The sequence below is a fragment of the Salmo trutta genome, chromosome 22 (assembly GCF_901001165.1).
Source record: "Salmo trutta chromosome 22, fSalTru1.1, whole genome shotgun sequence".
Classification (NCBI taxonomy): Eukaryota; Metazoa; Chordata; class Actinopteri; order Salmoniformes; family Salmonidae; genus Salmo; species Salmo trutta.
Window position 1 is genome coordinate 11,086,780 of NC_042978.1, and position 12,842 is coordinate 11,099,621.

Consider the following 12,842-nt stretch of genomic DNA (forward strand, 5'->3'; position numbering starts at 1 on the left):
ACCAAGTACTAAGTCATGTTTTGTAGAGGGGTCAAATACTAATTTCCCTCATTAAAATGCAAATCAATTTTTCACATGTGTTTTTCTGGATTTTTTTGTTGTTATTCTGTCTCTCACTGTTCAAATAAACCTACCATTAAAATTATAGACCGATCATTTCTTTGTCAGTGTGCAAACGAACAAAATCAGCAGGGGATCAAATACTTTTTTCCCTCACTGTATATTGATGAGACTGTGTCAATTGTGTGTTTTGTGACAGCAGTTCACTCTGTGTGAGTGAAAACTGGGAAAACAGACAGACAAACAGCAAAGTCAACACAATTGTAATGGTACCTAAAAGGTTGGGACGGTGACCTGGTGTGCATTTTCATGTCTTCAAGTCTGAAAAAGAAAGAGGGAGACAAAGATGGAGGGTTCACACGTCCAAAGGCAGCATGTTTGCACACGTATATTTACTTGGAGCATAGAGAAGGGGGAAAGTAGTGATTACTAAGTCATTTTGGAAGAGAGCATCCAGTAGGCTACATGACTAAAACAAAAGCTTAAAAATGACTTTCTAGAAGAAAACCAAATCGAGTATTTTTCAACAGAAACCCCAGCGTGAAACAGAGCCATTATCCTGAAAATCCTGCCCTGCCTGGCAGTGCCTGTGTTATTTCAGCTAGATAACCATGGAAACCTGTGCCCCAAATCAGATCAGAGCCACAGACTGTCTTACTTGCTGGAACAGTGATCCCACATCTTTTTTGAACCGTGGCCCACCTTGACATGATATAAAATTCTGCAGCACACCTAAAACGTCCCAATTAATATATATATATATATATATATATATATATATATATATATATTTTTTTTTATTTTTTTTTATATAGATTAAATACCTTTTATTTGAAATATTTTCATAGTTCCTTACTCATAATGGTTAATGTGTGTACCTCTTTAAGAGTGTCCTGAAATCTGCGCCAGAATGTGCCATTGTTTTAGGTCAGGTAAAATAAGTCTTTAGTAAGCAGTTTATGCTAGAGACTAGCAGTTTTCTTCATTATAAAAGGTGCAACCACAGACAAAGTCATGTTCTGTTTCTTTCTATGGCAAGAGGCTGTGGTATAGAGTAAGAAATAAATGACTCGGGTTCAGCCTAATCAGACGTGCCCCTGTGCTAACGGTTTTCACAGATGAAGTAAAACAATACAGACTACTTCGCTCGTGATGCGCGCCCATCAAATGATACAAATGTAATAACAGCCTGAGCACACTGGACTTACAGGTGTAACCATGTACCATCGAATGTATTATCTGACTGGCACTCGCGCTGCCAAGTCAACATTCTATGTGCATTCCACATGTGCTGTTTATAAGTGAGCGTTTAAAAAAAATCACGATTAGGAAAAGTTTCGCGGCACACCTGAGAGTTCCTCGGTTGGGAACCACTGAGCTAGAAGACGGTGCTAGACAGATAAATTCAAATCATTCCACAGTTTACAACTGTCCGCCAGCGGGGTGGTTTTCATGCCTCCCAGAATTTTTTCCATTTGGGTTATAACCTTAAATATGCATTACTTTCCATAGTGAAGAGGACAGAGTTCATCAAAACGTGGAAAGCTATACCGCTAAGGGAGGAAAGGCTGAATTCCTCAACTGAGATCTCAAAAAGGTGCCAACTAATAAGGCTGGAGGATCTTAAAGGGGAAGTTTGAGGTATCCATGGCAATTCTTACCTTAGGGCTCCCGTTGTGGCCGACCTGGGCTGGCGCCGGCCCTTTAAGGCACGCAGTTTATCTCCTTGGGTCATGCAGAGCCCGTTTTCCCCAATGTAGTCGTTCTGTGGAGACAACGCATGAACCCGTAAGATGTGCGCCTAAGCATGTACAGTAGATCACGATGAAACAAAGCAAAACATGGCCGTGTTGTGTATAAGAAGAACAGCCGTCTACGGAAATAGTGCTCCCAACCCTATAGTATGTCTAGTGCTGGTTTGATAAATAAACTCAGCAAAAAAAGAAACGTTCTCTCACCATCAACTGCGTTTTTCCCCAGCAAAGTTAACATGTGTAAATATTTCTATGAACATAACAAGATTCAACAACTGAGACAAACTGAACAAGTTCCACAGACATGTGACTAACAAATGGAATAATATGTCCCTGAACAAAGGTGGGGTCAAAAGTAACAGTCAGTATCTGGTGTGGCCACCAGCTGTTTTAGGTACTGCAGTGCATCTCCTCCTCATGGACTGCACCAGATTTGCCAGTTCTTGCTGTGAGATGTTACCGCACTCTTCCACCAAGGCACCTGCAAGTTCCTGGACATTTCTGGGGGGGGGGGGGGGGGGGGGAATGGCCCTAGCCCTCAGCCTCCGATCCAACAGGTCCCAGACGTGCTCAATGGGATTGAGATCCGGGCTCTTCGCTGGCCATGGCAGAACATTGACATTCCTGTCTTGCAGGAAATCACACACAGAACGAGCAGTATGGCTGGTGGCATTGTCATGCTGGAGGGTCATGTCAGGATGAGCCTGCAGGAAGGGTACCACGAGTGAGGAGGATATCTTTCCTGTAATGCACAGCGTTGAGAGTGCCTGCAATGACAACCAGCTCAGTCCGATGATGCTGTGACACACCGCACCAAACCATGACGGACCCTCCACCTCTAAATTGATCCCGCTCCAGAGTACAGGCCTCGGTGTAACGCTCATTCCTTCGACGATAAACGTGAATCCGACCATCACCCCTGGTGAGACAAAACCACAACTTGTCAGTGAAGAACACTTTTTTCCAGTCCTGTCTGGTCAAGCGAAGGTGGGTTTGTGCCCATAGGCGACATTGTTGCCGGTGATGTCTGGTGAGGACCTGCCTTACAACAGGCCTACAAGCCCTCAGTCCAACCTCTCTCAGCCTATTGCGGACAGTCTGAGCACTGATGGAGGGATTGTGCATTCCTGGTGTAACTCAGGCAGTTGTTGTTGCCATCTTGTACCTGTCCCGCAGGTGTGATGTTTGGATGTACCGATCCTGTGCAGGTGTTGTTACACATGGTGTGCCACTGCGAGGACGATCAGCTGTCCGTCCTGTCTCCCTGCAGCGCTGTCTTAGGCGTCTCACAGTACGGACATTACAATTGATTGCCTTGGCCACATCTGCAGTTCTCATGCCTCCTTACAGCATGCCTAAGGCACATTCACGCAGATGAGCAGGGACATTGGGCATCTTTCTTTTGGTGTTTTTCAGAGTCAGTAGAAAGGCCTCTTTAGTGTCCTAAGTTTTCATAACTGTGACTTTAACTGCCTACTGTCTGTAAGCTGTGTCTTAACCTCTCTGGGGTATGTGGGACGTGACCGTCCCACCTGCGGGACACACTATTCAACAGCCAGTGAAATAGCAGGGCGCAAAATTCAAAACAAAAATCTCATAATTCAAATTTCTCAAACATACACTTCTCGTTAATCCAAGCACATTGTCCAATTTCAAAAAGGCTTTACGGCGAAAGCATAGCATTAGATTATGTTAGGACATCACCTTGACAAGAAAAACCACACAGCCATTTTCCAAGCAAGGAGAGGCGTCACAAAAACCAGAAATACAGCTAAAATGAATCACTAACCTTTGATGATCTTCATCAGATGGCACTCATAGGACTTCATGTTACACAATACATGTATGTTTTGCTCGATAAAGTTCATATTTATATCCAAAAACCCCATTTTACATTGGCGTGTAATGTTCAGAAATGTTTTGCCTCCCAAAACTTCTGGTGAATGAGCACATCAATTTACAGAAATACTCATCATAAACGTTGATAAAATATTAAACTGTAATTCAAAGAACTATAGATACACTTCTCCTTAATGCAACCGCTGTGTCAGATTTCAAAAAAACTTTACAGCAAAAGCACACTTTGCAATAATCTGAGGACAGCGTTCAGACACGAAACCAAACCCGCCATTGTGTGGAGTCAATAAAACTCAGAAATAATATTATAAATATTCACTTACCTTTGATGATTTATCAGAATGCACTCCCAGGAATCCCAGGTCCACAATAAATGTTTGTTTTGTTCGATAAAGTCCATAATTTATGTCCAAATACCTCCTTTTGTTCGCGCGTTCAGTCCACTACTCCAAATGCAGGAAGCGCGCGAAAATGTCACAACGGAAAAAAAAGTTATTATATTATATTTACGTTCGTAGAAATATGTCAAACGATGTATAGCATCAATCTTTAGGATGTTTTTAACATAAATCTTCAGTAATATTCCAATGTCTTCAAAAAAGAAAAGGAACACAGCTCACACTCACGTGAGCACGTGCCTCTGAGCTCATGTCATTTCCTCACTCATCTGACTCCAGGCCCTCTTGTTCGCTCCATATTCACAGTCGAAGCATGAAACAAAGTTCTAAAGACTGTTGACATCTAGTGGAAGCCTTAGGAAGTGCAAAATGAACCCTAAGTCACAGTATTAGGGAATCACTTGGAAAAACTACAAGCCTCAGATTTCCACACTTCCTGGTTGGATTTTTCTCAGGTTTTTGCCTGCCATATGAGTTCTGTTATACTCACAGACATCATTCAAACAGTTTTAGAAACTTCAGAGTGTTTTCTATCCAAAACTACTAATAATATGCATATCCTACCTTCTGAGCCTGGGTAGCAGGCAGTTTAATTTGGGCACACCTTTCATCCGGACGTCAAAATACGGCCCCCTACCCGAGAGAAGTTAACCACCGTTCCACAGGTGCATGTTCATTAATTGTTTATGGTTCATTGAACAAGCATGGGAAACAATATTTAACATCTCTGGTACAAGTGTTCCGCAGGCGACCCACCTCGACAACATCCATTGAAATTGCAGAGTGCTTATCTGAGGACAGCGCCCTGCTTACAAAATCATACAAACCTTTTCCAGCCAAGTATAGGAGTCACGAAAGTCAGAAATAGCGATAAAATGAATCGCTTACCTTTGAAGATCTTCATCTGGTTACAGTCACAAGAGTCCCAGCTACATAATAAATGTTTCATTTGTTCGATAAAGTCCCTCTTTATATCCCAAAAACTCTGCTTTGTTGGCGCGTTTTGTTCAGTAATCCACAGGCTCAAAGGCGGTCAAAACATGCAGACGAATACATCCTAATAGTACCGGTAAAGTTCGTCGAAACATGTCAAACAATGTTTATAATTAATCCTCAGGTTGTCTATTGTCTAAATAATCAATTATATTTCAACCGGACAATAGCGTATTCAATAGAAAGGAAAAACAACGAAGGGCACGCATTCGGTCACGCGCGCAAACCAGCACTGCTTGATTCTACAGTCCACTGACAAAATGGTCTCATTCTCCTTAATTTTTCAGAAAACAAGCCTGAAACAATCTCTAAAGACTGTTGACATCTAGTGGAAGCCATAGGAACTGCAATATGGGTCCTAACCATTTAGATACTCTATAGGCATTCAATTGAAAAATACCCACATCAAAAAATCCCACTTCCTGGATGGATTTTCCTCAGGTTTTCGCCTGCCATAATCAGTTCTGTTATACTCACACATTATTTTAACAGTTGGAAACTTTAGAGTGTTTTCTATCTAAATCTACCAATTATATGCCTATCCTGGCTTCTGAGCCTGAGTAACAGGCCGTTGACTTTGGGCACGCTTCTCATCCAGATGTCGAAATACTGCCCCCAAGCCATAACAAGTTAAACACTTTACAATGAAGATCTGAGAAGTTATTTGGACTTTTACAAATTATCTTTGAAAGGCAGGGTCCTGAAAAAGGGACGATTCTTTTTTTGCTGAGTTTACATTAGGTACGAAATAATACACCCTAGACGTCTCAGATTTTCTTCAGGTCAACAGTTGTGTGTGATTCCTTTGATAGAAATAATTTGACCCTGGGATAAGACTACAAGATCAGAAGCCTTTAGAAGCAAACATCTACCGTCTGTCCTCACAGCCCCCAGAACTTACGGACAACCACCGACTACGCACAGACGCTCACATGAACACACACACTCTGCAGGGAAATCGAGTCAGCCTCCACAAGAGTAGACGATACTTAGTCATCCGCACGCTACAGCTCCAAACACTGCATCACTAACGAGAAGAGAGGGTAAGGGTGTGTGAGGGTAAGGGAAGTAGGCCACCTATAACTGAACATTCTAGAAGGAACACTAGAATGGTTTTACGTCAAAAGTGGGGGAATAGCTGTAGCCTCAGATGTTTCACATCCATGGGGAAATGGGGCATTATCAGGGTCGGGTTCATTAGGCGCCAAAAAGAAAACAGATTAAAAACAGGGTTGAAACAATTCGGAATTTCCTAAGTGAACACAGGGTTGTATTGATTAAGGTGAAACAAGTGTTTCTTATTGGACAAGTTTAGATACTACTTATTCCTTTTAGTGCCTAACAAACAGGACGCTCGGAAGGGTTGTGGGATGGCACTGACCTCTTGGAGGCGGTCGATGCTGTGGGACTTGAGGATGCCAGCAGGGCTGGTGGTGATGGTGGTGTGGGTGGGGCCGAGGGCGAGGTCATCCATGCTGGAGGTGAGGTGAGACACGCCCCTCGGCTGCTTCGGCTGCGAACGCTGCACGTCTCCTTGCATCCACATGGCTGCTTGCCTCCTGACAGAGAAACAGATCGGAGAGAGCGACGAGCAGGAGACGAAAAGGGAGAGAAATATGGAAAGGTGGGGGGGAGTGAGGTGGGAGAGAGAGAGGTGGCATTAGGACATACTCACCGACCGTGTGACCATAAGTCTATAAGACCATGTCACTTGTGGCCTGACCAGAGAGAGACAGTTTTCATCCCAGGACAATGGAATCGATGCTAAGAGATAATACTACAACTGCTGTTGAAGGGCTGAATGGAGGGGGGGGGACGGACAGATTTGACCAACAATTTACCCCATTTAATCTTTACCCCTTTGTTCACCCAGAACATGGCAGACAGCTTTGGAGAGACAAGGACCAACAACAAGCTGTGGATAACCAGGACAGGAATCTGTTCAGCTTCACAGATGATGGGTGGACTGGGAACAAGACCCGAGTACTGTTTAAAACACACCCGCAAACACACACTCTTCCCACAAAACAGCAGTTGAGCAAGACCAAAAAGCTGTCCGAGCATCCTACTGGTATGTGTGTAAGATCTTTCATCTGTCCTTGCATTTCCTGTTAGACTCTCCCCCACGGAGGAGTATGTTTTCCCCCTTCACAACACACACGAGCGCCAAACTTTCTGGTTTAGTCAGCAAGTTTAATAAAAAGTGGTCAGCCAACACATTTGGATGAACTGGTATAAAGATTAAAGAACACTTAAGAAAAATAACATTATAAATTCTCCCCTGACAAAATCTACAGCAGAGCATGTTATCAGGCCATAACCTGAGGCACAAACGTTTCATTGGCTCTGAAGATTTCCATGGCCCCCCCCAAATTCCCCCTCGACTCTGAATGAACAAGACAAATTGCCAATCAAGGGCACAAAGACTACGTCAAGACAGTTGCTTGCTTGAGAAACTGTGGATTGTAACAATTGCTCTTACAAAGGCTTATAATGTATTTGAATGACAAGAAGCTAGAGGAAAATGATCTAGGACCAGCTATAAGGAATACTTACTCCTCCAGGAAGTGCTGCTGAGGGCCGATGACGGAGCCTGGTCGGCAGAACCTGATCCAGGCGATGGTCTCTGCTGCTGTAAAGCGGTAGTGCTTCATCAGGTAACAGCCTATGAGAGTGCCTGTACGCCCAAGGCCAGCTGATTGATGGGGAGAGAGAGAGATAAAAGTGATACATAAAAAGAGAGATGAAATAAGAGAGATGAGAGATAGAGACATAAAGAAAGAGATGACCTTATAATGTCATCATCAGATTTGTTCTATAAATAAGACTTTTAGGAACATAGGATTCACCACATAAGACATAGGTACAGTATCACTGCACTATGGTAACACTGGTAAGTAATACGCCTGACAAGGGGCATACATTGAACAACACTGCCCCCTAATGTAAGACCTGCAGACCTGCGTTCGGTGGCAAAGAATACAAAAATATAGCCTACAGTTGAGCGTTGCATTACTGATCAACTCCGCCAACTTGGCAGCCAAATAACATTCCAATGGAGAGTGAACTCTAAAATCCCTCTTACCAGACATAAAATATGTAAGGTGCGTTTGATTTAGCTTGCCAGACACAATGGAAACAGTCCAAATAGTGCAGTCCCCATATGCCAGGCAAGCCAAATCAAGCACACCTCAGATATCAGATATTTTAAATATCTCAACATATACTGCAGTGTGTGCGCGCGCATGTCTCACCTTTGCAGTGGACGGCCACGGCTCCGTCGGTGCTCTCGCAGATGTGCAGGAAGCGGCGGGTGATGACGTCGCTTGGCGTGCTGCCATCTACAAAGAACAGGTCGTAGTGGTCGAAGCCGGCATCCGTGAAGCGCTGGGCATCGTAGATCTTCTTGTTGAGTCGGACGACCGAGGTAACGTTGTGCTGTCGGAAGTAAGGGAAGTATGCTTCTGGAGCGTGAAGAGGGTAACCTGGTTTGGGGGGGAAGAGATTAAGGACAGTTAATTTGTGTAAAACTTAGGTAAGGACAACTAATTCTAGACCTGCCGGTGAAGACAAAAAGTAACCAAAGCCTTGTTAAACTCAGAGCAATCTTTGGTTTGTTGTCAAACTTATTACTATGCCAATGACTCCATCTGCTGTTACAGAGGAGAACAGACAAGGGAAAACAGATGCATAGGGAAAGTCTACCTAAATCTCCAATCTAAACCCGAACCTTGTCAAGGTTCATTGGTCGAGACAACACTATTAAATTACTCTGGAACAGCTGTTGATTCTTAAAGAAAAAGGGTCCATAAAAAGGTCACGGAGAGAATCCAAAACCCGTCTCACCATTTTCTATTTTACTTTTGGGATGGGGTCCACTGAAGGCCAGAAATTTCCCAGGCACGATCCAGTTGAAGTCTCCATTTTCCACTCGCTATAACAGAGAGAGAGAGAAGAGGACTCAACATATCCAACAGGGGCCCAGAAGAAAAGGGATATGGATATTTTGCTCTGACTGAAAATTCTACTTCAACACTAAATGCTTTACTCAGACTTTCCAGGCTGGCCAGTTAGTAGCCATCTTCAGTATCAACCTAAACTGATGGCTCCCACTAGCCTGGTCCCAGATCTGTTTGTACCGCCTTGCCAACTCCTATTGCCATTGTTAATCCATGGCACAAACAGCTCTGGGACCAGGCTAGACTGCCACATCAACATTATCAAAAAAGTAATTTTGTGACTACGTGCCACACACTTTAGTAGTAGACAATATTCTGTCCGGTTTTGCCTAGTCGGGTCAAAATAATTGATGTCACTCACACAAGACGTTCTCATTAAAATAAAAAGGGCACGTCAGCTCATCAGTCGACCGCAGCGTTGCGTAACAGAGTGGGATTGTGACTATTGTAGGGGTGCTGCCGTTCACGTTTTACAGATGCTCTGCCGTTCAAACTGATGGGTGGACGCTTACAATTGGAGCAGGTCCAAGGTCAACATGTCATCATTACCTCGTAGTGCTCGTATTCGTCCACATCAAACGTCTCAAAGTCAAAGAATCCATGCTGCAGGGCCTGAAGAGGAAAGAAAAGAACAGAGAGTTTAATATATGTGTGTTTGTGTGTGTCTCAATTCATTCATGACCAAGCAAAACTGAAGTGACCTAGGCAGCCCTAGAACTAGATTCACCTCAAGCCTGCGGTCCACCAGAAAGCCTGACACACAAAAGCCTTTGCAGGGTCATGATGACCGATTACAATCTGCGTCGCTCAGAACAGATACTGTTACAGCGGAGGACGGCAGTGACCCAGACAGTCATTATCAGCTGCATCAAACTAAGCCATGTTGATGATAATGTGGGCTTACAAGGATAGGGATAATAAAGCAACAATAACATAAGTGGGTTACCGGCATGACAAAGTGACGCATTTGCTAGGTGCAAGGCTAAATTACTAAGGATAATTTATGTGGGCACTTTAACCCGCCAACTCAATTATAGTGTTGGTGAGGATAGATGCATAGTGAAGTCAGCAACCAACCAAAGTCTTGAGGGTCATTGTGAGTAGAGAACGTGGAACCACCGTGCTCCTTCCCAGTATTCTACCCCACACCACTGTGTGTCTCCTGTCTAAGGCCTGTGACATTTGCAGCATGTGTGTCAAATAGGGACTTGTCTGATTAAGCGTGTGAAGTCGGTACTACACTGTACCAGCCATACACTGTAGAACTATCATTGGTAAGCATTAGGGGGTTGTGATTTGCAGAATTGTAAAATGAAGTTGAAATTATTTAGTGAATTTTATGTACAGTGAGGGGGAAAAGTATTTGATCCCCTGCTGATTTTGTACGTTTGCCCACTGACAAAGAAATTATCAGTCTATAATTTTAATGGTAGGTTTATTTGAACAGTGAGAGACAGAATAACAACAAAAAAATCCAGAAAAACGCATGTGAAAAATGTTATAAATTGATTTGCATTTTAATGAGGGAAATAAGTATTTGACCCCTCTACAAAACATGACTTAGTACTTGGTAGCAAAACCCTTGTTGGCAATCACAGAGGTCAGATGTTTCTTGTAGTTGGCCACCAGGTTTGCACACATCTCAGGAGGGATTTTGTCCCACTCCTCTTTGCAGATCTTCTCCAAGTCATTAAGGGTTCGAGGCTGATGTTTGGCAACTCGAACCTTCAGCTCCCTCCACAGATTTTCTATGGGATTAAGGTCTGGAGACTGGCTAGGCCACTCCGGGACCTTAAATGTGCTTCTTCTTGAGCCACTCCTTTGTTGCCTTGGCCGTGTGTTTTGGGTCATTGTCATGCTGGAATACCCATCCACAACCCATTTTCAATGCCCTGGCTGAGAGAAGGAGGTTCTCACCCAAGATTTGACGGTACATGGCCCCATCCATCATCCCTTTGATGCGGTGAAGTTGTCTTGTCCCCTTAGCAGAAAAACACCCCCAAAGCATAATGTTTCCACCTCCATGTTTGACGGTGGGGATGGTGTTCTTGGGGTCATAGGCAGCATTCCTCCTCCTCCAAACACGGCGAGTTGAGTTGATGCCAAAGAGCTCCATTTTGGTCTCATCTGACCACAACACTTTCCCCCAGTTGTCCTCTGAATCATTCAGATGTTCATTGGCAAACTTCAGACGGGCATGTATATGTGCTTTCTTGAGCAGGGGGACCTTGCGGGCGCTGCAGGATTTCAGTCCTTCACGGCATAGTGTGTTACCAATTGTTTAATTGGTGACTATGGTCCCAGCTGCCTTGAGATCATTGACAAGATCCTCCCGTGTAGTTCTGGGCTGATTCCTCACCGTTCTCATGATCATTGCAATTCCACCAGGTGAGATCTTGCATGGAGCCCCAGTCCGAGGGAGATTGACAGTTCTTTTGTGTTTCTTCCATTTGTGAATAATCGCACCAACTGTTGTCACCTTCTCACCAAGCTGCTTGGCGATGGTCTTGTAGCCCATTCCAGCCTTGTGTAGGTCTACAATCTTGTCCCTGACATCCTTGGAGAGCTCTTTGGTCTTGGCCATGGTGGAGAGTTTGGAATCTGATTGAGTGATTGCTTCTGTGGACAGGTGTCTTTTATACAGGTAACAAGCTGAGATTAGGAGCACTCTCTTTAAGAGTGTGCTCCTAATCTCAGCTCGTTACCTGTATAAAAGACACCTGGGAGCCAGAAATCTTTCTGATTGAGAGGGGGTCAAATACTTATTTCCCTCATTGAAATGCAAATCAATTTATAACATTTTTGACATGTGTTTTTCTGGATTTTTTTGTTGTTATTCTGTCTCTCACTGTTCAAATAAACCTACCATTCAAATTATAGACTGATCATTTCTTTGTCAGTGGGCAAACATACAAAATCAGTAGGGGATCAAATACTTTTTTCCCCTCACTGTAGTTCGGCTGAGCCAATATTTTTTTTAAAGTTTTGCTTCTCCAAGGCAGCAAGCCAAAGGGCTATTCAGCTCCAGTCCTGGTAGTGTCCCAGAAGAGTTGACTGGTTTTCTTTATCCACCAGAAATCAATTATCAACTGGTTTAATTGATCAGCCACAAGAGTTCATAGTTCTGGATTCCCATGTCTAGATGAGTCACAGATTCTAAAGCCAGAAGGATAGCCAAAGAGATATTAAAAACAATTTGATCTATTTTACTTCAACAAAAGTTCAGATAGGAGAGATCTGGTCTTTACTGTCCAGGTCTTTATTCTTCAATCAAAACCGGTTAAACTAATTATCGCATTTCATGTCACCAGTTGAGTTCTAAAGAAACCACCCGATCCAGCTCTCCAGCCTGTGAATTAACAGTAAATCAAAGTAACACAGCTACTGCAAAACAGACCTCCACGCCACTCACATAACGCATACAATAATACGATAGTGTCCATGTAGAGTATATTGTGTACGCGCTCTTTCAAGGATAAGTTTGTCCTTGGCTCAGAAACGTATCCTACTGCATTTAAAATCACTACATACTAAAAGAAATCCATGGAAAGGTAGAAAGGAGGAGACTATCCATTTGAGACAGGGAAACTGAGATGCACACAAACATTGGACACGTGAGCGTGCAGTGGGCATGTTCACTGTGCTGACAGCCTCTTTCCATCCCCTCTTCTCCGTCAGGTCTGTAGTGTTGACAACTGTCTGAGCTGCTCTCCCCCCAGGTCTGTGTTACGCAACTCTTCTCAGTTCTCCTGAGCAGCAGGTTTAATAGACAATTAACCTCTCAGCATACCAGGGTTAACTATGGTGAAAAATGCCTCTTT

The 12,842-nt window shown here is 43.6% G+C and overlaps 1 protein-coding gene across 4 annotated transcripts in view; it reads right to left on the reverse strand.

Annotated features, from left to right (window-relative positions):
- cdc14ab (cell division cycle 14Ab) overlaps positions 1-12,842 on the reverse strand; it is a 53,978-nt gene that overhangs the window by 11,820 nt on the left and 29,316 nt on the right. For all 4 annotated transcript variants that reach the window (XM_029706566.1, XM_029706565.1, XM_029706564.1 and 1 more), the window contains exons 7-13: positions 9,571-9,633; positions 8,909-8,996; positions 8,317-8,547; positions 7,619-7,757; positions 6,444-6,621; positions 1,722-1,825; positions 334-381 (exon numbers count right to left, since the gene is read on the reverse strand). In XM_029706566.1, coding sequence (XP_029562426.1) covers positions 334-381; positions 1,722-1,825; positions 6,444-6,621; positions 7,619-7,757; positions 8,317-8,547; positions 8,909-8,996; positions 9,571-9,633 — 851 coding nt within the window. The remainder of the gene's footprint in view (positions 1-333; positions 382-1,721; positions 1,826-6,443; positions 6,622-7,618; positions 7,758-8,316; positions 8,548-8,908; positions 8,997-9,570; positions 9,634-12,842) is intronic.